This window comes from Protobothrops mucrosquamatus, unplaced genomic scaffold (genome assembly GCF_001527695.2).
Source record: "Protobothrops mucrosquamatus isolate PMUCROS unplaced genomic scaffold, P.Mucros_1.0 scaffold2249, whole genome shotgun sequence".
NCBI classification, from domain to species: Eukaryota; Metazoa; Chordata; class Lepidosauria; order Squamata; family Viperidae; genus Protobothrops; species Protobothrops mucrosquamatus.
The window spans coordinates 120562-145231 of NW_015388338.1; the positions used below are offsets into that span (position 1 = coordinate 120562).

General features: G+C 35.9%; 2 protein-coding genes across 2 annotated transcripts in view; one reads left to right on the forward strand and one right to left on the reverse strand.

Annotated features, from left to right (window-relative positions):
• Positions 1–1710: 1710 nt before the first annotated feature.
• LYSMD3 (LysM domain containing 3) lies at positions 1711–6097 on the reverse strand. Its single transcript, XM_015824478.1, has 3 exons — positions 5941–6097; positions 4454–4741; positions 1711–2466 (listed from the first exon to the last, which is right to left on the reverse strand). Exons 2-3 carry the CDS (start codon positions 4724–4726, stop codon positions 1891–1893), a joined length of 849 nt encoding a protein of 282 aa, XP_015679964.1. The 5' UTR covers positions 4727–4741; positions 5941–6097; the 3' UTR covers positions 1711–1890.
• The window catches only part of ADGRV1 (adhesion G protein-coupled receptor V1), a gene marked incomplete at its 3' end in the record, with an annotated part of 65651 nt that continues 47066 nt past the window's right edge, over positions 6086–24670 (forward strand). Inside the window, exon 1 of the mRNA XM_015824475.1 lies at positions 6086–6114. Within this exon, the coding sequence (XP_015679961.1) occupies positions 6086–6114 (29 nt within the window). The remainder of the gene's footprint in view (positions 6115–24670) is intronic.

A 24670-nucleotide genomic window follows, 5' to 3' on the forward strand; every position in this document is an offset into this window, starting at 1 on the left:
TTTTTCCCTTTAACTTCAAGTTATCTTTTCATAATCTTTCCAGTCCTTCACATGATGAAAATGTACTTTAGAAAAGATAAAAACATACAGCAACACTGTATAAGGAATTGTAGCTTACACATTCTTAACCTTAGTTTCAAAATGCACCTGTTCACATAATTTTTATGAAGGAACCTTCCATTCCATAAGTGTACTACTTATTCATGAAACACTATAGATTAATATTTTTCAGTTGTAGAAATAAGGCACAACTCCTGAGCTATGATAAAACCCAGGACCATTTAACCTATACTTATACCATATCTTCCTTGATGCCTTTAATATTTTCTTTTCAAACGCCTTAATTCAAGTTATAAGAAAAGAAAAATATATTGCATACTTGAGGTACACAACTTTTGGTACTTCAAAAACTGTAGATGGTTGAAAAATATTACTATCTCTTATCCTGTAATTTTTATCGCATAGAGATCTTTGAAATAGTCTTGTATGGCCTATTATTTTCCTTGTTTTATAGTTCTATCAGTCAGTCATACTTGGCCTTCTAATGCATTCATGTGCCAATTGTAGAACATGTCTTAAAATTTTCAGAAATATTTCAGTTGCATTTCTTTGCTTGCAACTAGTCATATGCTAAAATGAAAAGAATGACCTTTTTCCTCTCTTAAGTATACATTGTAGTACACTTCCAATAATGCTCTAAGGAACAATAGGCTTGCTTTCCAAATAATATTGATCAGGCAGGTAATGCAGGAAGGCTCTGAATGAGTGCAAAAACAATATAAAAGTTCCAAATTAGAAGATTCAAGAAGGAAATAAGCCACTAATACTGCATTTCTCTAATGGAAGAGATTAATGTATTTTTATAGATTTTGTGTGGCTGCCATCCTGTACGTCTTACCCATGTACAGAATTAGCTTTATATAGTGCACTAAACCATAGCTGTTGAACCATGGTCTTCCACTTAAAAAAACTAACTAGCAGGCCAAGCCAAAAGGTTTATTTTAAATACCTCAACAGTTAGTTTAAAATAATATACCAAATGAAAGCCCAAGCACTTAATGGCTCAGCAATTCAGCTCAACTGTACATGTGATACATTAGGGGCATCGGATTGTTTAACCTCCACAATGTCATTATTATGATCTTGGAAGAAATCTGACATCACATTACCATTCCTGGTTTCCTGCAAGGAGCTAGTACTTTTTAACTTTAATTCTAAATCATTTATAAGAGGGACTTTGTGCAAACTGCTTGTGTATAGTATACAGCCCTTCTGCATTTGAAGATATGCAATATGATACAATGCAACGAGCACTTTGGGAACAAAGAAGTTGAAAGAATGTGGAATTCTTTCACTTTTTTTCTGTTTAAGTTTCCACTCTCTGAAACTCATTGCAGTTAGAACAAAGGAATCATATGAATCTTTAGTTCCTTTTTATTATATACTGTTCTTCAAATAATTCAAACTGATTATCCTGTTCACCAATACCAAGCAGTGTGCTTGTTCAGTAAATCTAATAAACCAAACTATTCCTAATTCCACTATACTGTGATAGAAGGTATTATTGCTTGACATGCCTAGAATCTTCATACCATTATACCCAGATTAAACATTTTTTAAAGTAAATATGAAGGTTTACTGTAAAGGTACTTCACTTAGATTGGTTTCAGTCCTATTAACTTCAATGGCAGAGTTGCAGCTTAAATCCATATATTTTGGCAGAGCCAGATAAACTTTTAATTTTTCAATATATTGACAACTTTTCACAAACACAGTATATTACCATCAGAGATAGCCACTTTACAGTTCCACTCAGAACATGTTCATACTTCTTTGCAGAATACACAGCAAGATAGCTGACATTTAGGATGTAAAACCAAAACTTAATCCTCATGAAATAGGCTGCTTTATCTCATTTTCTAATGGCTTTGACTGAGATGGTGCAACTAATGAATATTCCACTGTAGAATGATGACTGACATCCACTTTGACCAAAACTTCATAATATAAAAGATAAAAAACAGGTGTTATAATGCCTACTACCACCATTATTACCACTGCTGTCCACCATCCAATTCCCCAGTCTGCACCATAATAAGGATCTTTCTGTCTGATGGGTTTACCATCTGGTTCAAAGTTCAATTGTTGGGTTGATAAAGCAGAAACAACTTCATTAAGATTTTCTCTTTTGGTAGCATTACACTTCACTATTTGCTCTATATCACGGTCCACTTCTTTCAAAAAGTTACCAGCTGTTTCAGTAGATGAGAATAACTCAGGTGCTAGTGATGAATCTGAGAATTCTGCGGAATATGAAGAGGCGGCAGATCTTGAATTCTGTCTATTTTTTGGAAAACAGTGTGTCTCCGTCAGAAGGCTGAACTTTTTAACTGGAATTTTAATAGTTCTTAATGCAAAGAAGTCCTGATCTGTGATAAGATTGTTCACCCGTTTGATATCTGCTACCTGAAATGTTATAATAAAATGAATTAGCTTAATTTAGAAAGTTTAACTGAATCACTCCTGTTATTTTCAATCATTTGAAAAAAGCACCTGCACTGTCAATATTGATACAAAGTCTTGTTTTCAATATCAAACTAAATTATGTCAAATAATCAAACTGCATATTAGTGTTCACATGGCTAGCTCTCATTCTACAAAACAAATGTTTGGGATTCCTGTAGAATGAATTCTCTTGGAGAGAGACCAAAAGTGCTGGTTCACTGATTTTGGCTTAAATCACTGAATAAAGACAATCCAAATGAATCAAGCAAATGAAGGTAGAATAACCTCTTATCTGATGAAAGATGTTATGTCACAGCCCTAGTGCCAGTTGCAAAGATATTTCACTATTTGAAAATTAGCTATTGTACTATATGAATAAGAGCTCAAGTTGAAGACTTGAGGTTACCAAAAACAACAAGTACCTGTACTCTTTTTCCTTAGCTATTTTGAAGCTACTTTTTTTTTCTTTAAAAAAATGCAGAAAGGACAGAAGGGATGAACTACCAATTCAAGCCACTTCACAACTGTGGGAGATGGATCTTCTAAAATAATCAGGACATGGCTGTTTGTTCAGGACTGGTCCCTAACATGTATAATGTTGTTCACTTGATTTTGGCTCAGCATGTAGTACGAAACCAACCATGAATCAAGTTTAAAGGCTAGGCCATAGCTTGCTTAACAATTAATGACTGAATAAAAAAATCATTGAATGATTGAAAAAACAATTATAATTTAATCATAGTTATGTAAACTATGGTTTGAAACAATGAAAATCCAAGTCATTGTTTTAAAGTGCTACACAGTTATAGCATTCCATAGGCATCCAGTCTAAATGCATTTAGTAAAGTAAATACTATCAAACAGAAATAACCACTGAATATAAGAAAGCTATTTGAATGTGGCCTTAACCTTTTGCACAAATAAACATTTTACCTATAGCCTGCAGTAAAATTATTTGATCCTAAATATCTTGCACTCCATTTTTTCATAGTTTAAAATCAATTAATTTGGAATACTTTAGAATATGAGGACTGGAACAAAACTCTTTCTTGCAATTCTTTAATGCAGTCATGTCATTTCTTGGAAATTCATGGTTGTCTTTCACAGCTATTGCACGATTCAGGAAAATATGCACTGAAATTAAAGACATGAAATAGGCACTACCTCTGACACCTGCATGCATTCCAAAGCAATTTATTTTCCTTTGAGTCTAAAACTATGTATAGGACTAAAAATTATTCTAGCTCCATTCAACACTCTTTCAAGAGCATACAGCCCCATTTTATTACCCAGTTCCCATCTGATTTGAAGTAGTTATACTGTTGTACAATATTTCCTATTCTTTTTTTTTTAAAAAATGTATCTTATGTATCCTAAAGAGCTAATTAAAGAACTCTATAGTTTTACTTGTACGTTAAAAAAAGATTCTTAGCAATTTTTGATAGTCTTAAATTTTCCTCTCTCCAAAATGCTAACTAGGTACTTTTGGTAAATTTAATAAAATTATTTTGAGCAACCTCTCCCCCTCCGGCCACCTTAATTCTGCTTATTTCCTCAGGTGGTATCACCAGATCACTGACACAGCCCCATTATAGTCCAACAAATAAAATATAAACACCAACTGGAAGAAAGTTAACTTTGTATGAATTAAAATAAAGATTTCTAATCCTATACTAATCCCCTCACTTCTGGAATTTTTTATATCACTTTCATAAAATATTGTTAGAAAAGAAAAATATTGATTTTTTAACAATTACCAAAGTTTCAAACTAATTTTGAAAAACTATTATTCTACTTGACAAACATATACTGTATATTTGTACAGTCCACAATCTAATAAGTAACCCTTCAAATTGTTTTTATTGCATAATTTTATTTAAAAAACATTCTACATTTATATGTCCCTAACATGATACAATTATATGCAACTGGAAAAAGATAAACTTACTGAACAACTATATTGAAGAGCTAATGCATTTAGTGTATCTCCTTCTTGTATATCTTTAGTTATAAATACAATATCATCCATTCTTTCTCGCGAAGTGCTTCTCCGAGTTTTCTCTTTTCCCCGAGGTCGCAGTTCATATATTTCAACTTCATCCTCCAAAACATCACTGTCAGAACTAAGATTGTTCCCAAATGGATATACGTGGCTATCCACTGAAGTGGGCTGTACAACAGCTGGGAGTTGGAAACTTAAAGTCTGGCTTTTTCCTGTCATTCTACCAGGAGAAATCTAACAATGAAAACAAAAGAAAAAGAGGGCAACTAAGCACAAATGTTTATAAAGATGTATATACATTATTTCATTCAGCTCTCTATTGGATATTTATTCCTCTAGATAACAATTCAATAAACACAGATCCTTCAGGTTAACATTTTTTTAAAAAAAAGTCAATAGAAATAAACTGTCAAGACAGCATTGTTTCCATATATTATTGAAGCTAGCTATAGCAGAAGAAAGAAGCAGTTATTAAGTCCAATATATACAGAGTAAATTACAACCCAATTGGCCATATGATAAAAACTTTGTACTAGGATATATTAGAAACATTAGACAGATGTCATGAACACTCGTTTGCAACAATCTTTGATCAAAATGTTTGAGAAGTCAGACTTCAAAATAAAGAGGATTGTAACATGTTTGATCAAAATAAACTGAATATATACACTCAGACTGCTGCCTTCTGCAATTAGACATCAACAGATTATTATGAATACACAACTTCCAAAGTGACCTAAGATCTCTGATAATAAATAAAGGAAACAGTAAGGGCTACCTACACCTAGTCTCTGATGGCTATGCCACAGACGGCTCTCCAAACTGAAGGTGAATTTCATTTACGCTACTATTATTGTAACCTTAGTTAAAATTAAATAGTTGATATGATCATTCCCCAGTTGCTTTTGTCACTACATCTGGCAAGATACGTTTTCGACGTATCCCGCATGCTTTTGAAGTCTCAAGCACTACTTACACGTCGGCAGGAAGGAGGGCTCGGATCAAGGAAATCTCCAGATCCCACCACTATCGAAATTATTGAACAGTCAGTCCCACAAAGTAAAAGGCAAAGGAAAACTCCCAGCTGATAAACGGTGTCATCTTGCAAGACTCCTCTGAGCTTTAACCAAAAGTTCAGTAGCTGAAGCATTTCCCCATCCTAACAATAGAAGGAAACGATACAACGTCCTGATGCCACGCATCAAAAGCCGGGAAACTGGAACAGGAAGATACGATTCCAGAAAGAGGATGGGCGAGTTTGCGATGGAAAAAAGCACCAGGATCGGTGGCAGGGCAGCAAAGCTGTTCCGTGGTCCCCCAGCAACATCTCTTGCCCTCGGCATTTGACCAGCTCCCCCCCGACTCCAGAAATTAATTTTTCTAAAAAACTTTCCCTCCTTTTCGTATTACAGACTGGCAAGCAGATTACTTACCAATCTACCCAGGAGCGGCCATTTGCGGAGGGTGCGTTTTTCGGCGCCGGCTCAACGTTCTCCGAGGACGCCGCTATGGGAAGCCTAGAAACTAAAATAAAACGCGGCTCGTTTGCAAGAGCGAAAGCGCCCGCGCGTCGACAAGATGGCGGCCGCTCTGCTCGCCTACTTCTCGTGAGATCTCCAAAATCCCGCGACGGCATTTTTCCGAAATGGCAACACGCTACTGTCGCGAGATTTTGTAACGGCTCATCTACTCTTTTAGAGCAGGGGTCCTCAACCTTGGCAACTTTAAGACTTGTGGACTTCAACTCCCTGAATTGGCTGAGGAATTCAGGGACCTGAAGTCCACAAGTCTTAAAGTTGCCAAGGTTGAGGACCCCTGTTTTAGAGTGCTTTCATTTCTCTCGCTCCCTAATAATTTCGTGATATATGTGCTTGAAGTATTCTCCATCCACTGGGCAGACAGTCATTGATATTACAGAATTTTAGAATTGTAGAAAATTAAAAACAGGCTAAAGGATTTTTTTTAGCATAATGGGTAGCTAAACATCCATTGCTTCTATCATAGAATGATAATCAGTGAATTTAATGACAGCTATTATTTCTCGTTCTTCAAGTTGCTGAGGAAAATGGTGAAGGGAATATGGTACTATTGTGCTTTATGTGCTGCTGATGTCTTTCTCATAAAAGCGCTGTGTGTATGTGTGGTGTTGGGGATAATACTTTTCAACCTGAAATCCATGGAATTTTCTTGACATTGCCCAGTTTCTAACTGAAATAAAATATAAATGTTCAGCTGCAATACTTGTTACTTCCTTCTTTTGTTCCCAGGCATCTTTCTAAAATCTGTCCTTTAAACCTTTCAGAGAAAAAATTGAGTTTTAGCTGGAATTGTTGGTTAATATAATGCAATTCCATTTCACAAGTACATGTGGAAAAAGGGAATTCTATGTGTGAAAAACTAGGAAGCCTAGTTTAAATTAAAAGTTTATTCCAGTGGTATAGGTAGACCTTTTGGTTGTTTCTGCAAGATTTAACAAGATAAATCAATCCATAAGCATCTATCCTACTTTGTGTTTGACAGAAATCTGAAGCAGTTTTCACAAAAGAAGCTTTCAAACACAATACCACAGTAAAAAGATGGTAACAAGGAAATATATGACTTATCTGTGTTCATTATTGCAGAAATATAGTGTTATGGCTGGTCAAAAAGGCTAATAGAAATTAGTACAGCAGCAAATAAATTGCAGGAAAGTAAATGTATATAATGCCTTTCCACTTCTTGTAAATTTATCCTTATCAGTTTTAAAGTTTTGGATGATAATGTAAAAGGCAAATTAATTTCAACATTTATTTCCTTTATAATTAGGGTTTGCCGACTTTTGAATTGAAAACCCATCATGCTTGGATGGGCAAAATGAGACCATTCTCCTTCACTTTAGGTCTTCTTACTAATTGTGCCTATGGAAACTCCAGTGAGTAGTTTTGTTGCCACAGAGTGTAAAAGCAATAATATAGTTATTTCTTGCCTAATGCTTCTTTACGGTAGCATAGTTGTTACTTCTGAATATGTATTGGTTTCAGAGGATTGTGGTCCCACAATGTTTGAGACGTGTGCTTTAGACAGAATCTACAGTACAGAATCAAATATTGCTAGAGCTATGCACTTCTATACTAAAAAGGATCTACCTCACTCCTTTCTTTAACTATTTGTACCTAGTGACATTTTCCCATCAGTGTATAAAAGAGTATATTTCCAACTTGATGAACAGGACAGTAGGACAGTAGCTGTACAACCTGTGAATACTAATGTAGATGCAGTCTTTCTCATCCATGATGTAAATTACTTCATTTATCTAAATGCATGTTAAATGAGTTAGCAAGGGCCAGTATTAATCACAGCATGACACCTGTATGTGCAAATGTTGCATAGAAACTTACTCATTGTGAGCAGCATATAAAAATCAACAACAAATGCAAAACCTAAATGAGAACTATGCATACTATTAAAACAATTACTTAAAATGGAAATCAAAACAAAAAATTGCTATAATTCATTTTAGTTACCAACTCAAACTCTTGGGGGAGGGGTGTTGCCTGCCAAGATGCTTTTGTGAGTTTTGTGAATCAAATTATGTCCACTTATTTCCACAGTCTTACACTTTTCCTCTGCCAAATGGGTTAGGATTATTGATCAATGATTGGCAGTTACTTTTGCATATATATTTATTTATTTATTTATTTTATTACATTTGTATCCCGCCCTTCTCCTTACGGACTCAGGGCGGCTAACATATCGAATAAAAATACAGAAATTACAATAAAGTTTAAAATTAGTTAAAAGGGACCTACTCTACAATCATAACAAGGATATCACACCAATCTATTTACCTCTACAGTGAGCAAAAAATATTTTGGACATAAGCTTTCAATTAGTGGCAAGCAAAAAAGGTACAAGAATCTTATCTCATATTAATATAATTGAATGTGTGTGTGTGTGTGTGTGTGTGTGTGTGTGTGTGTGCTTTAATTCTGATTTCACTACTTATTTTTATTCTATTTTTCCTCAGGCATTGGAACTAATGTAAAGCCAAAAACATTCCTTAGCCCGCCAAGAGCTTGCCTGCTCTTCCATTTGGTCACTTAATTATCCCTATGCATTCACAAACTTTATGGATGATTAGAATAAGTTGGTTTCATATCTGCATATAGGTAAAACTCCGTTGACAAAACTGACATACAGTGTTACTGTACTAAGAAGTAAGTTTTATTTTCAATTAAGTATATGGAATTGCAACCCTGTGAGCTGTCCGGAGTCATGTATATGAGATAAATGGCTTATAAATTTACTACATAAATAAATTTATACATTTAAAAATCTTTAATAAAAATATTAAGAAATGAGAACATTCCTAAATATTTAAGTGCAAGGGACTTCTAACAGAGCTACACCAATTTTAAAAGCTTTTTTTGAGGGATTTTAAAGCAATTTGCTCCACTCCCATATTCTATTCTTGTGTTCTCTTTGTCTTTTTATTAGATTCATCCTTTATGGCAATCTGCTTTAGAAGTTCTTAAGTTCTTTTCACATAGTGTCAGGAATGTTAATACCAGGATCTTATGATTAGATTTCCACAAGGAAAAAGTAGTAACATTACTTACTGCACACAAGGGTTTACAAGGTCTTAATATATGCTTAACATGATAGAATGGAGTGATGGAAAGAAACAACAAATTTCTTTCATTAGTTTTGTCTAAGCTCCCGAATAATAAATCTTAAAAGCTTCAATATTGATTCAAAGAAATGAATGGCTGAATCACTGGAAGGGTCTTAACAATTGGACAAATGCTTCCATGGTTACCTTGTGCTATGTAATGCGGTTGCCCAGCATTGTTGGTTTCCTCCCTCCACTGTTGAAGAAAAATAACAAACTGCAGGAAAGTGCCACACAGGGGGCACATAAACAAGAAGCATCATAAAACATCAAGATCTGGACAATCTGACACAGATATCAGAAAGTCTGGTTTTATCTAGTATATTCAAGAAAAAACATTGCATCGCCTAAATGTAATCTTTTAATAATTTGTTTCATTATTTTTAGGCCAATGTATCATTATACCTAAGTGCCATTAATTACCACTTAACATTTGACAAATTTGACAAATAAGATACTATGCTTTTTCAGTTGAAATGTTTCCAGTGATTGAAGAGTTTAGCTTTAGTTAATATGTTTACATTATTAATGGTTGAAATAAATTTATTTACAGAGATAGAGAAAACTGAGGGAATAAAATTAATTTTGGTTTGTGTTTTTATTCCATGCATTAAAAGTCTAAACATCCATGGACTGCAGTTGCATTGGTCAGTAAATAAAGTGCATTGTCTGGTAGTGCTAAATATGTGAAGAAAATCTATAGCATGGTCTAAATTCTGAATATCAGTTTTAGAGAACAAATAGAGAACTGACCTGTGAGCTTCCAAAAATATATGACTAAACATTCACAGAATGTGAACTAGATCATTTTTTTGTCTGATCCTTATATGGTCAGAGAGAGAAAAAGTCCAGCAAGAGTTACAATACTATGCCTATACAATTCCATTCAGAAGTAAGTCTCATTGTAAGTTAAGAGACATATACCTTGTTAAGTGGATGGTTTGGATATAACTTAAAATTGATACAGAGGAGGCATATAATTTAACAGAAAAAAGGATATTAATATTGTAGTGCTGAAGAAAGCCAAAAATCTATTATACCACAATTTATAAATATTGAAGATAAAAAATAGGTTTTCATAACAATGTTTGCACAATTATGATTAGCCAAATATTTATTGTATTTTCAAACTGGAAATTATTTCAAGAAGATACCCATTTTTGGCAAGAAATAAATTGACAAACTCAAAGAAAGGCATTTTGAATTCAATTTATAATATTATTTAGCATTATCTTAGAAGTTGGTACATCCTGAAAAATTCTAGCTAAACATTTACTTGCAAACTGGGGATTATCATTCTCTGAGTATAACTTAAAATCTAAATTTAAAGTTTGCTGAATTAGCACAATTTATTAGATTTATATATCACAATTCGAAACTGTTAATCAAGTTTACTAATCCAAGTGCACTGGATATAGACATTAAGTGAAAATCAAGCAAATCACGTTGTAGCTTTGTGCTACATGCTAGCACATTTACATCATTCTACATTGGAGCAAATACATCCAGGAGGATACTCGTAAAAATACAACTCCAGGGCACACCTCATCTGGGTCACTCTTCTTTCTTTCTTTCTTTCTTTCTTTCTTTCTTTCTTTCTTTCTTTCTTTCATCTATCTATCTATCTATCTATCTATCTATCTATCTATCTATCTATCTATCTATCTATCTATCTATCTATCTATCTCCCACAAAGGGGCTCTGGGTGTGCAATATAACTGATAAATAAAAAACATAAAAATTAATGCTACAATTAAAAAAGGATTATTTTTTTAAAAAAATATAGAATAATGACAGTTAAACATCAAAAAAGGGGAGGGGAATCCTATAATGGCCATTTAACATTATAGGGAGAGGGGCCTCTCAAGGGAATTGCTAGCTCCATGGTTGCATGGTCCAGAGCCAAATTTTGACCCCTTTGCAGAATGCCAAGAGATTGGGGGTTTCCTTACATCTGGGAGCAGGATGGTCCACAAAGCAGGGGCAGCAGCAAAGAAGGCTTCATATATTCTTTAACCACTTCTTTAAACTGCTATACCTTGTGAAGTACTAAAAGGGATCTGTTGCATGCATCTTGGTGAACTTTTATTGCTAGCACAAAATCCATAGAATCAAGTAGTTAGTTATTCTTTCTTCTCCAAGTTTTGTTTCTTCCCCCCACATTATTATTTCAAGTCCCTCTTTTCCCATGTCTTCATTCATGCCATGCCAATAAAAGGAAAATGGGAAAGCCTTGAAAACAAACAAACAAACTGGAGGCTGCTGCTTTCAGTGTTGTTTTGTCTTTTACATAAAAGTGAAAGCAGTAATCCAACTACCCCATTTGAACTTGGTCTGTATTTTCTGCACACACAATTCAATGGGGGATGGACCACTGTCAGTGGGAGGAATTTTTTTATTTTTTTTTTAGCAAAATCAGATGTTTTGATTTTCATCCTTAAATTGATGCTGTGGGGAACCTAGGATGAGGAAGGAGTATATATGTTTGTTCACCGCCTTGAGTTATTTAATAGTAATAATGGTGAGAAAGTAATAAAGGCAGGATAAAAAACCACCTTATTTTGGGGGGTTTAAATTGTCATGGACATTTATTTATTTATCAAATTTATTTATTTATCAAATTTATACCCCGCCCTTCTCCTAACGGACTCAGGGCGGCTTACAGCCAGTTAAAACAGATAACTAATACAATAATACTAATTTTAAAATATGATTAAAATGAAATATTCATTATTGGCCGTTTCTTTTTAAAANCCGATGAGAGGTAATCTGAGGCAGAAGGCGGTCTCGGAGATAACCAGGTCCGATGCCATGGAGCGCTTTAAAGATGATAATCAACACCTTGAAGCGCACCCGGAAAGCCACCGGCAGCCAGTGCAGCTCGCGCAGCAGCGGCGTTACATGGGAGCGACGAGTCACTCCCATCACCGCCCGCGCGGCTGCATTCTGGACTGCATTCTGGACATCACATCTACAGGACTATCTTTAAAGTAATTTTAAAGTAAAGAGAATATATTTGAGAAAAAAAGGGATTTTTTCCACTGCTGATTTTTAATTTTCTATCCCTGAATTGATGTGAAGCAATTGCAGCATAAAATTTTCATTGCTTGTTTCCAACCCCTAAATCTTTCCAGTTTCATTGGTAGATGGTGTTGCTCTAATTTATGAGTTTCCTACTTTTTATAGGCAAAATGTTTTGATTTTTTTTTCTGGATTTGCTGCCATTCCATTTTAGCAAATCACTAGACCTAGGGAAAGCATCCACCGATTAGGGCACTGCCACAGGTATTGGACTGAATTAATGGACTTTTGCTATTCCTTCTACACTAGGGTAGAAATATCCCAGAGAAAAGGGAGACATCTGTTTATTGGATTTATATGTCTCTCCAGTTCAAAACATTCTAGGCTGGACTTTCTCTTATAAAACATTTGCCAGACTTGTTGGATGTGACAGTCTGACATTGCTTGTCCAAAGAAAGTTGTCCAAGATAAAGTTAGCACTGTATAACATAGACCTGAGAAAAGCTAATAACCACAGCCAGATATTCCCATACTGTACTATCACTACAATATTACATTTATTACTCTTACCTACAGAACACTGAAGGATAAGAGGGAAGAAAGCCAACATGAGCAAAACAGAACCTTGTTAATTTTACTTTCTCCTCACTAGCTTAGATTCTTAAATATGCTTGTTTGGAATGATGACCTGTCTTGACTATCAAGGCTTGCTTCTTAATCAAAATCCTCTCGAAAGTTGAAAGCCAAAATGTGGAAAAGTCTGTGCAGTTTTTCATTTCAAAAATATATTAAGGAAAGCCTTACATAAATGAAGCAAAGTTGGTTGATTGAGCTGTGTTTATATTTCTTTGATTTACAGGCCGTTCTTGAGTCAAATCATAAATCAGGAACAAAAATAAAAATTACAGTACAAAAGTTTACATATTTATGATAGAGGAATCATATAGTTATGTTCATGGTTGTGGCCCATTGTATTTTGCCTGACATTTGTCATCTGGACCCTATGTTTTAAACTACAGTGCCTTGGGTAAAAAGCAGCATGGTTGATCAATTGCCTGGAAACTAATCCCTACAACATATTTGATGGAATTGAGTATGTTTTGTTTGAGAAAAGAAAACCAAGGAGCTCTTATGTTCGATATACTTAAAATACTTTTTCTTACAGACTTGGGGGGAGAGGGAGAGAGAGAGAAAGTGGGAAGTCAGCTACCAGATACAAAATGTTAAAGACCCTTTGCATCTGTCCAGATTCTACTTTCTTTGACAAATTGATATGTGTTTCCAAATCCACTGCTCTAATTTTAATTTTCAAATGTCCCGAGCCTTCCCAACCCTAGCAAAAGGAGTATAAACAGAAGGGTGAGAACGCCAGTCTGGTCCAGGGAGGCCTCCAACTTCGCTTTGGAATTAAATTCACTGCAAAGCCGGCCTCTTTGAAGAGGGCGGCTGATTGGGTGGCCAAACTCTCCTCTCCCAACAAGCCGGCGAGGAGGGGGGAAGAGGCGAGCCGAGGCGGCAACGCCATCAGACACCCAATGAGGGCTCGCCCTGCATAATACAGGCGTGTGTGACAGGGAGCGGCGGGCGGACGGGCGAACGGCTGGCTGGCTGGCTGGCTGGCAGGCGAGTCCACGGACGCTGATGTCAACGTCTCTGAGTCTAGGTAGGTGCTTCGCGAGCGCCCGTGGATGAGAATACCGGCTCTGCTGAAGAGCAAGTGGCGAAGTTTCTTTAGTCCCTCGCTTGCCTGGAGGGAGCGTCTTTCTCTCCTCAGAGCTGCACCTGTTGCTGCCGGGCGAGCGGGCTGCTTGGCTCGAGAGCGAAGCCGGTCAGTTTTCAGCTCAGGTTGGGGAAGGAAAAAAGGAAAGCTTCCTCCTGGCTGAGCTAGAAGCGCGGCGCTTAGCCGAAACCCACTGCTGTGGAGTGGCGCGCTCGGCACCAAGCGTCGTTTATCAAGAATACCAAGACTAGAAAAGCTGCCCGCTGCCTCCCATGGTTTTTTTTTTCCCATCCTGTCTCTGAAATGTAGACGGGACCTCTTAGCGTCACATCTCAAACAAGGAGGAGTCGATGTCAGCTTTCGCGTCGGTTGTAACATTTATCCATATCCGATCTAGGGAGTCACGAATTCATGAACACTCTTGCTCCTGTAGCGCTATCCCCATAAGGGTGGCTGGAGTCCGGGTGTTCCTGGTCCTCTTTTCTCACCAACCAGGTGCCTTCTCCGGCTACAGTTGTTATAGCTGCCACAGGTCCCCACAGGTCCCTCGCTCGGGCACCACTACTTGCCTGGGTCAGCTGCACTAATGCAGTTTTCTCGTTCCAGCCTGACCCTGTGCAGTCTTCTCCCAGCAGGCAGGTGACATGGAGGGTAGTCAGTCTTTTCCCAGCAGGTGGGTCATGCGGTGGGGTGGGGGTCATCTCTCTTATTCTCTCTCTTATTCTCTCTCTTATTCTCTCTCTGTCTCATTCTCTCTGCCTGCTGGTCTGTACTTCAGCAGCCTCTGCTCCTTCCTTGGTGCCTCTGCTTGCCTCCCTTTCACTCAATCTCTCTCTTCCCTCTTCCTCCTCTCATTCCTTTCTTTACCTTCCCCTCTCATTTTTTTCTCTACCTTTCCCTCAGAATTGCCCCACGGAAACCTCACCTATCCCTATCGCCTCCCCCTCTCTCCTTCAGGCTTTCCCCACAGAAGCCTCTTCTCCTTCCCCGCCAAAACCTCCTCCTTTTTACATCTTCTCCCCCTCTCCCCGCGCCTCCTCCTCTTTTCTCTCCCGGGCGCGCCGCCCTCCGGGGCTCTGGCAGAGCTCCGGCGCCCATCGCTGCCCCAGTCTCACCCCGCGGCCACCCGCTGCCCAGCTGGCCACTGCTCGCAGCGCCGATCAGCTGGAGCTGCGGGCGCTGATCCCGGAGTCTCAGCAGAGCCTCGGCACCACCGCAGCTCCAGCTGACTTCCCCCAAGGCTTGCGAACTGCCGGCGGCGACAGCGGAGGCCGCCGGAGTCCGGATTTTGCACCCGCCGCACCTGCAGAGCTCCAGCGCCACTGCCGCTGCTTCAGCTCAACACCCCCCCCATTCCTATCATTGCTTTCAGGTGAAATGCGGAGAGTGGAACCTCCCTGCATCAAACGTGAGATTTTTGTGGGGTGAGGATGCCTTCCAGTGTTGCCGTTTCCCTCTTGTAACGCTACCATATTACCTATTTCTTAGCATGCTAGACTAGAGTATCCATTTAGGACAGTGGTTCTCAACCTTTTTAATGCCACGACCCCAACCGGTCGTAAGTCGAGGACTAAACCGGTCGTAAGTCGAGGACTAAACCGGTCATAAGTCGAGGACTACCCAACCGGTTGTAAGTCAAGGACTTTCCCTGCCCAGGAGCGCCGCGCATGTGTGGTTCCACCCCCTGCGCCGGCCGAGGCGTAGCTGGCAAGCGGCAGAGACGGAGCAGGCCAACCACCAGCTGGCCCAGCCGAAGGGAGGTAAGGCACCCGCCGGAAAAGGGGAAAAAATGGCGGACAAAAAAAATGGCAGACAGCCTTGCTTGGCGACCCCCGTGAAATGGTCGATTGACCCCAAATGGGGTCCCGACCCACAGGTTGAGAACCACTGATTTAGGAGCTGCTCAGGCAGCTTAGAAGCGTTGTGGCTATTTATCAAAAAATGGATTATAAGTGATCATATTGCTACTAATCTGTCATTGCATCGTCCTGATAAATGGTACTTCGGCAGTATTCCTCTTGCAATTTGCTACATGTTTCTTGTGAGATATCTACCCTCAAATAAAGAGGAAAAGTAGGAAAACAAGTACTGCATGTGTATACCAACAGTGGAACAATAAAGTCTGAAGCCTATTCACTGCATATATTCAAATGTTTTCTATTCTCCCCTAAGGCTTCAACTCTTTATCTCAGATGCAGGGTTACACATTGAAGGCTAAGAAGTATATAACTTACTAGACATGAAAGCTGTAATTTGTGTGGTATGTCACACTAGAGCTTGTCTCTTTGAATGAACAAAATAAACATGTTTAAGATTGTTATGTTTTGTTGGAATTTTCTGATTTCATTCAAAAACTAAATTTGAATTTCATCTAAAGTCCTGAGATCTGCAGTCCAATCTTTTACTCTGAAATTTATTTAACTTACGTTCAATGATACTATCTAATGTATGTTTACAGGATCATAGCCTTAACTGTTTCATTTTGTTTTGGTCATGGGTGAAAATTTGATACATGTTTCCCATTAAGAAACATTATATATTAAGTTCTGAGCATGCATACATATGATAGATACTTAAGTATTACTAAAATTGCTTATAAATGTTATTCAAGGGGTTATTACCAGGTCATGGGGGAGACAAGTTCTAAATTTATTCTTTTATACTTGATAAAGAAATGTATTATTTTACCTGACTGTAAGTTTGAACCAAGTTTTTATTAGAGTATTTTCACAATCTGATCAATATCTCAGATAACACTCAGATGAAAAAGAATATTAATTTGTCTTTATTGAAATAAAATGGAAAAAACAAAGTACAGACAATATTTAAAAGCAAAAATTCTTATGTAGAGAAATGTAGTATTAATAAGCATTTGTAAATTAAACTAAAAGAAAGTTAAATATCAAAGGTTTCTATTGTGATTAGAAAAAGGCTGATAAAATACTTTGTTAAGCCTTTGTATGCACTTTTAATTAAAAATGTAGACAACATAAAACAGGGTTTTATTTTTGTATATTGTTATTGTATCTGTTTTTAATATGCTGTGCACCGCCCTGAGTCCTGCGGGAGAAGGGCGGTATAGAAATTAAATAATAATAACATGAACATTTTGTTTCACTGTTTAATAACAAAAGTACACAGATACAATTTTAACTTGCAGATAAAAAAAAATAATAGAGGGACTGTAATTAAGGAAAACTGTTCCATCCCTGGAAGTAAGTCTAACTGAACTTAATGAGTCTAAGTTCCTAAATTCAGGCATAACTGTAGTATGCCTGAATTTAGGGATAAAATATATTTCCTTCGATCTAAATTGTATAAGATTAATCATTTGGAAATATGAGAGCCTATATCATTTAGTTAATTTTTAGATTATCATCAACCTCAGGAAAAAATGTTAATATGTTACTTTTTTCAGAGAACAAATCAGATGCATGTAAATTATGTGAATATCCTGTTACATAAAACTGACTACCTTGATGAATAGTTAATATAAATGGCTTTGGGAAAGCACCCATAAATGATATTAATGGAATTCTTTATTTCTTAAGATGTAGACAAAGATAGAATGTTGATGCATTTTGAAATGTTTAATATGAATTTGAATAATATATTTGAGATTTCTCATCAGTATCATATCCATTATACAAATATTATTTTAAGAGAAGATACAGTATGTAAATTGTATGTACATTTTTAGGTAGAAGCAATAATGTTCTTCTACAAAGAAGCAGTTTGTTAAACTTGTCTTCAGATTTATATATTTGGGATTGTCTATTTATGTTGAACTATATAGAGAAAGTGAACAAAATCACAAATTGTTCTGTGTGGATATGTATCAAACATAAAATTGATTTATGATAATAATATATTAATTCTGGCTTGGGCTAAAAAGAAATTTTCTTCTCTCACTGAGTACATTGGCTCAATATAATAATTGTATTTTGTTGTTAAATTTAACTTGACTGCTAGAAAATTATTTTACATTATAGTATGTATTATGTATGCCCAATTTTGCTTGGGGAAATGGGTTCTGAGATTGGTGTTGAATTACAACTGTTACTTCTAGAAAAAAAGGTCTGTCACATCAAAATAACTATAAAATAAAGCCTGTAATATTAATTTTATTATAATAATCCAAAGATTTATGTACATGCATTACAATAAGAAAATTTTATATGTAGCTTTACTCTTGGAATCTTTGAAACAAGAAATTTGGAATAATGGAAATTCTCATTGTTTGAATTGCACTCATTGAAAATAATTTGCAGAATATGAAGGCTTAAAAGATTCAGGGCTCATTTAAAAATGATTGGAATAATGCTAAACATGTCAGAGTTGCTTCTAGAATCTAAACAAAAGAGGAAGAAAAGCACATTTTGAAATATTGGCATTTCATCCAACTCTTGAAAATTGCTGAGTTTCAGATCATCTGTAAGTTTATGCATGAAAATATTTCTTCAAAAAATAAATTTATACATACATACACACACACACACACACACACATACACACACAGTAATATAGAACAGGATGGTGTACTGCAATTTGCTTAACATCAGGTTCCTAATGTATTGTTGGGAGTATTTTTCTTCAACTGCTACCACAAAGCTAAAGTATGTTAGGTTTGAAAAAGTTATGCTCCATCAATGCTAATCAGATTTTGCTAATTTATGACTGATGTCTCATTTGACCCATGAATTGCTCTTCTTTCTCCTTGAAGCAATGCAAAGTTACTCTGGGCTGCTCAGAGCTTTAGTGGAGATTTAACATGGCCTTAATTCAGCCATCTGTTACAGATTTGGCAGACCAAAGTGGTCAGAACTTTAGAGATTTTTCACATGTTTAGAAGTTAGGGAAATCTTTTGAATCATTCTTTGCCAGACAATGATTTAGAACAGGAAGAAAAAAAGAGAATAATTCCCATGAAGTCGAGGCCTCACCGTCTGCCTTCAGCAGTCCTGAAAGGCAATTAGCATTTCAACCAGCCAATTTAGTTACATGCAATGAAGTACTGGAGGGGGGGGGCTGTAATTTGCTTCCCTCAGCTTGGTGCTGTTGAGAACTAGACCTTGTGTAATCCTCTCAAAGTACCTTTATTTCCTGCATGGTTATTGTTGCTAGCCTTAAATAATTAATCAACAAAGAGGTTTTCTTGTCTTGAACTCCAGGGGTGCCATGAGGCAGGAGAAGCAAAGTAGTTGGCTAATAAGAGAATGATTATAATGATTAAATAGTAGTTATTAAATTGTGGACTAGATTACAAGGTTAGTAAAGCACTAAAAAAAACCACCAGTGATAAGAAGGTGGATATTTTCCAGATAAAATTTCAAGCCTATATTTTCTTCAATAAGCTGCAATGCACAATACAAGCACATGAATGGAAAATGAATGAAAATGTTATTGCATCCTAAGAAAATCAGTTAGATGAAAACCTTCGCTTTTTTAACATAACTTTATCTATCTATATATAAATAAAAATGTAAATGTTCATTTGTTCAAAATCTTAAATCTCCGAAAGTTCTTCACCGATTGCTTTGAAATTTTGACACAACGTTGCATTCGAATACGCGCGTGTTTTTATATACCTATATTATATAGATGTCACACCTGTGACAGGTAAAAACATGTTTTTTTGAAAAACACCGCCATCTGTTGGACATAAAAGCAACACACGCTATGATTTTACCATTCCATTTCAATGTTTCCGATTTACGATCCATTTACGATTTCCAAATTTCCAATTTTACGATTCCATTTCAATGTTTTCGATTGCATTGTTAAATTGAATTTTCATAGATTTCGATTTATTTTCATTTCGATTTAATTATTCTGTGTGACATTGCGTTGGAATTGATGCACAGACAATGGAACAACAAAAAATATTGTATACCCACAAGCATTGTGAAATTAAACATATTAGAAACGTGCGCTTTCTCTTTTCTTTCTTTTCCAATTAACCAGACTGAGCCACAGCAATGCGTGGCCGGGTACAGCTGGTGAACAAATAAAACTGGAATACATTTCTGTAAAGTACATTAAGTTTAGAACTCCTGAATGCAACTAACTAGCATTTTATTATACTTGCACAATTGCATTGTACTCAATAATGAACTATGGCACTTAGCAAATATTTAAATGTGTTTATTATAGAACTGGGTATAATGAAACGTCTGAGAACAATCAAGTTCAGAGAGTACCAAGGACTCCAGATTTAATATGAATTGTGATTCATATTATGCTTATTCATTTGGAAAGAATTAATTAACAGAAGGTTAATTCTTCTGTTAGATGAATAGTTCTAGTCATGTCTTGCATAATGGAATGAAATATTACAAAATCATTGCACGTAGAGTTTTAGGCAGTGGTGGGATTCAAATATGTGAACAACCGGTTCTCTGTGTGGATGCTGCTTCCAGAAGTCCATTCTGGATCTGGGCAGCAAAAAATTAGCTACTGGTTCTGCCAAACTGGTGCGAACTGGCTGAATCCCACCACTGGTTTTAGGGGAGGGGCACTATTAGCTACTTGTGGTCTTTCCTATAATGTGGCTTTTCAACAGCTGGAAGGGTTTCCTCCATTTTTGTAACATGCTGGAGAGAATCAGAAGTCTGCTCCATTTATTTCATGTAGCATACCATAGCAATCCTTGCTTCTTTACAAGCAGCCTTAGGGATCCTGAAAAAAATATGTATTTTAAATCAGTTAATGGCTTGGATATTTATAAATGAATTTTCTTTGAAATAATATATCTTCAATCTTTATCACAAATATCTAGAGCATGCAGCTCATCTCAGCATAGTTCTTTCTTAGTGTTTCATATTAGAAGCCACTGTAGAGTCAAACTTGCTGCAAGCAAATAAATTGCAATTATGACAGAAGAGCAGCAGTGATTAACTATGCTACTTTTTAATCTTGCAATATTACCTGATAAATGACTGATTCTTGGAACAACAGTTACTTAGAGGGTTACTGATGGTTTCCTAGGAAGATTGTCTTAAATTTCTGATAGAAAAATGATAATAATAAAACTGCGCCATGGACATAAAATTGTCTTTCTAAAGTTAACAAGAGAAAATTATTTTATATAACTTGCCAGCTTTTATGTATTTTCATATACATAAATTCTAACATTCTGGAGATGTTATTTCAGCTACCCTCAGCAATTGAAGTAATGCACAAATTGTTTGAAATTGCTTAATACAATGCATCCTATTGAAAATGTAGAGTTTATGCTCTAGTCTAGTCTATAACCAAATATACATTGGTTAAAACTGTAAGCTACAAATGTTCCTTTATGTATGTTTTACTGTATGGAAATATCAAAAATCACATGGAATCCTAAAGACTAGAAAATTTATTAGCACATAAACCTTTATGGAAAACTAAAATTGATTATGGTCCATAAGAGCTGATGTAATCAATTGTTGCCTATATATACAGTTATAAAATAACAAAACGGCTACATACATAAATCCTGTCCTTCTGTAATGATATGTAACACAGCCTTGAGAGAAGGATGAAAATATGACGCCTAGGGAATGGTCAGATAAGACAGGGCATAACCTGAAGCTACACAGTGGGTGGAGAAAGAGATCAGAAGGGACCCTCCCTAGCTTTTAAGGCTGTAAAGGAGATGGCTGGAGAGTTGTACTTTCAAGCTTGCAAGATTTTATTAATATAGCCTTACAATAAAGTAGAATTAGCTCATCTGGTCATATTTCCTGTGTGGTTTACTTGGGAAGGCTGAGATCTGCCAAAGTAAATGATGGAAATATCAAAAATTGGAATTACTGATTTCAAAACAGATTTTATTAAAAAAAATGGAGTAATAGTTGAATGGTTTAAGCCATAGCACGGAAAATTAAAGGTGTAAAAACATCCTCTCCCAGAAACCCTGTAGATTTTACAGGAGGCCTCAACTCCTGCTTTGGGGTAACAGCCTGGTAGTTTATGCTGCCACCGTTAATTATCCAGGAGTAACTTGTCTCCTAATCCCAGTATGTGAGAAAGATAGGGATCTCATATCTTAAGGTGATGATTGAAACTATTTTCAAGGCATTTTGGAGTTGTCTAGATTTAATTTTTAAGACACTATCCATAACTGGAATAATTTTGTGAAAGATTGGTTTGATATATTGTGACATTTTTCATATATATATGTATTTATACACAAAGATACATATTCATATATGATATACATATCTGTAGTATATATCAGAAATAAAATATAATATGGAAGAATTTTTGTTAACTGAATAATTCATGTCATGGTTATTAGTCTCTTGTTGCACAGCAGTAACTTTATAGTTTTAGTAAGATAATAGAATTCAAGTACTGTAACTCTAAACGTGGTTACCTTGCTCTACAAGGATTGTGTTTTCAGGTTTATTTTAGCAAGGTATTTAGTATGGGAAGATACTTGCTTCATCTAAGGTAACTTCTGAAGTCAAAAGGCCAGCCACCTTAGTTCTTTAAGAACAATGACTACATTGCAAGTCAATTTGATTTTTCTCATACTTTACAAGGACAGCACTTTATGTTCAAAAGGCAAGGTTTTAACTCCAAAATTAACTTAATAATTTCAAAATTACAAATAAGATGCATTTAATTTCAACAAAAAATTATCACTCTAATTATTTTTATGCTACCTGTCTTGGCTCATTCCTTCCTCAAATTACTGAATTTCAAATTGTTAAAATAATGATTAATATTGGTATTAATTTAGGTTATCTTCCTGGAAGTCATAGAAATGAGAACCTTTTATGCTGACATGCTATTATTATTTTCTGATTGCTACAAAGCTACAGATTATAAAGTTACACATATTCAGCCAGATTTTCCATTTTTATCCACCTATTGAGTTTTTCCCAAGGACCTGGGATAGTTGTTTGATGTTGTTAAAGGTATTGTCACAGGATGTAAGCTGTTCCAAATAAATCTTTTATTACTGTTGTTGTTGTTATTTGCACAATCAGCCAGGTATTTCGATTGGATTTGCCATTTTTATCTACCTAGGTTAGGCAGATGTTGTTTCATGGTGTTAAAGGTATTGTTGTAGGATGTAAGTTGTTTCCAATAAAACTGCCTTTTGCAATTGACTGATGGTGATTTTGTCAATGCTGATGGTGTTCAAGTGATGTTCCAGTTGTTCTGGATTGTACCTAAGATGTCTATATCTATTGGTATTACTTTTGTTTTCTTTTGCCACAGTAATTCTACTTCTGATTGCAAATCTTTGTGTCTAATTAGCTTGTCTAGTTTTCTCTTTTATTCTGCTGATTCCAGGTTCTGCAACAACAACTATTCAGATTTTTTTTTCTTATAAATAGTTGTTAAGTCTGGGGTATTACGTGACAGGTGCTTGTCTGCTTGAATTCTGAAGTCTCACAGCCCTTTATCTTTTTCATTTTCTATTACTTTGTCTATTTTGTGATCTCATTAGTTCTTGCTTGCAGGCATATAGTATTTCTTGCAGATATTCCAATACACCATTGTTGCTAGTTTGTCATGCTGTTATTTGTACTCAGTCTGTATGATTTTATTATTATATGCACCAAAATGTAAAATTACATCTGCTACATCTGATATTGGCCTTCATATTCATCAAGTTCTTCCTGAGAAACTGGATATGGTAATATATCAGTGTAGTATATGTGAGGATCCAAGTGGTGTGACTTTTTGTGATTGACGGATGGAAATACATAATAGAACAAGCCCATCATCCATGTTATACTTCTAAAATAATGAAATAGATAATCAATCAAACCAATTTCTGGGTAGTCCAGTAAATTCAGTAAATAAGGAAGAGTGAATAAGGGACATGAATAATAAATAATGAGTTCCACAAAACAATTTAATGACTGAGAAAATAATTCCATTTGTGATAATTCCAGTAGATATATACATGTTGATCCAACTAATAAATACTAAAGGAAATCCATATTTAATAAAACTTGTTTCAAAAAATTCCATTAAACATATCAAAAGCCTTTTCCATGTCTAGCAAAACTATGTAATAATATTAATTAATTTTGGATAAGGCAATATTCTAATACACAATAGCAAACCAAAATAAAATTCTTAGCAAAATAGATGTCCAATACATCTGTATATCTATATTATATTTAGAATGGCTATGATAATATGTGCAGTAAGTTCTCTCTCTCTCTCACACCCACACCCACACCCACATACACACACACACACACAAATCTTCTGACTCAATTACTTCAGATAATTGAAATAAGTTGTGAGCTATTAAGCAAAATTGCTAAACTTTTTATAGATTTGATTTTCCATTTTTTTGTATATATAGTTGACCAGCCCACCCTCGAGAAAAAGATATAATTCTTAGAGGAGAATATTAGATTCAAGTTTAATTTAATTTAATTTTAATTTAATTTAATTTTAATTTAATTTAATAATTTAATTTATATACCGCCCTTCTCCCGTAGGACTCAGGGCGGTGCACAGCATATTAAAACAGACAAACAAAATACATCAAAAAACAAAAAAACCCCATAAAACCAGATTAAAAGCCAAATATTAGAAGCTGTGTGTCAATTAAAATTTCTTAAAATCATCCCTACCTAAAATCCTCCCTAGGTCAGGCCCGCTTGCTGGAAAAGCCATGTCTTGAGGGCGCGGCGGAAAGTAAGGAGATCCGGAATCATCCGGATCTCGGGGGGTAGTTCGTTCCAGAGGGTGGGGGCACCCACAGAGAAGGCCCTCCCCCTGGGGGTCGCCAGCCTACACTGCTTGGCCGACG

Coding starts and splice junctions, on each gene's coding strand:
- LYSMD3 (XM_015824478.1), bottom strand. CDS start 4,726: ATGACAGGAAAAAGCCAGACTTTAAGTTTCCAACTCCCAGCTGTTGTA. Junction 2,467..4,453: donor CTCTTCAATATAGTTGTTCA/GTAAGTTTATCT, acceptor ATAACATTTCAG/GTAGCAGATATCAAACGGGT.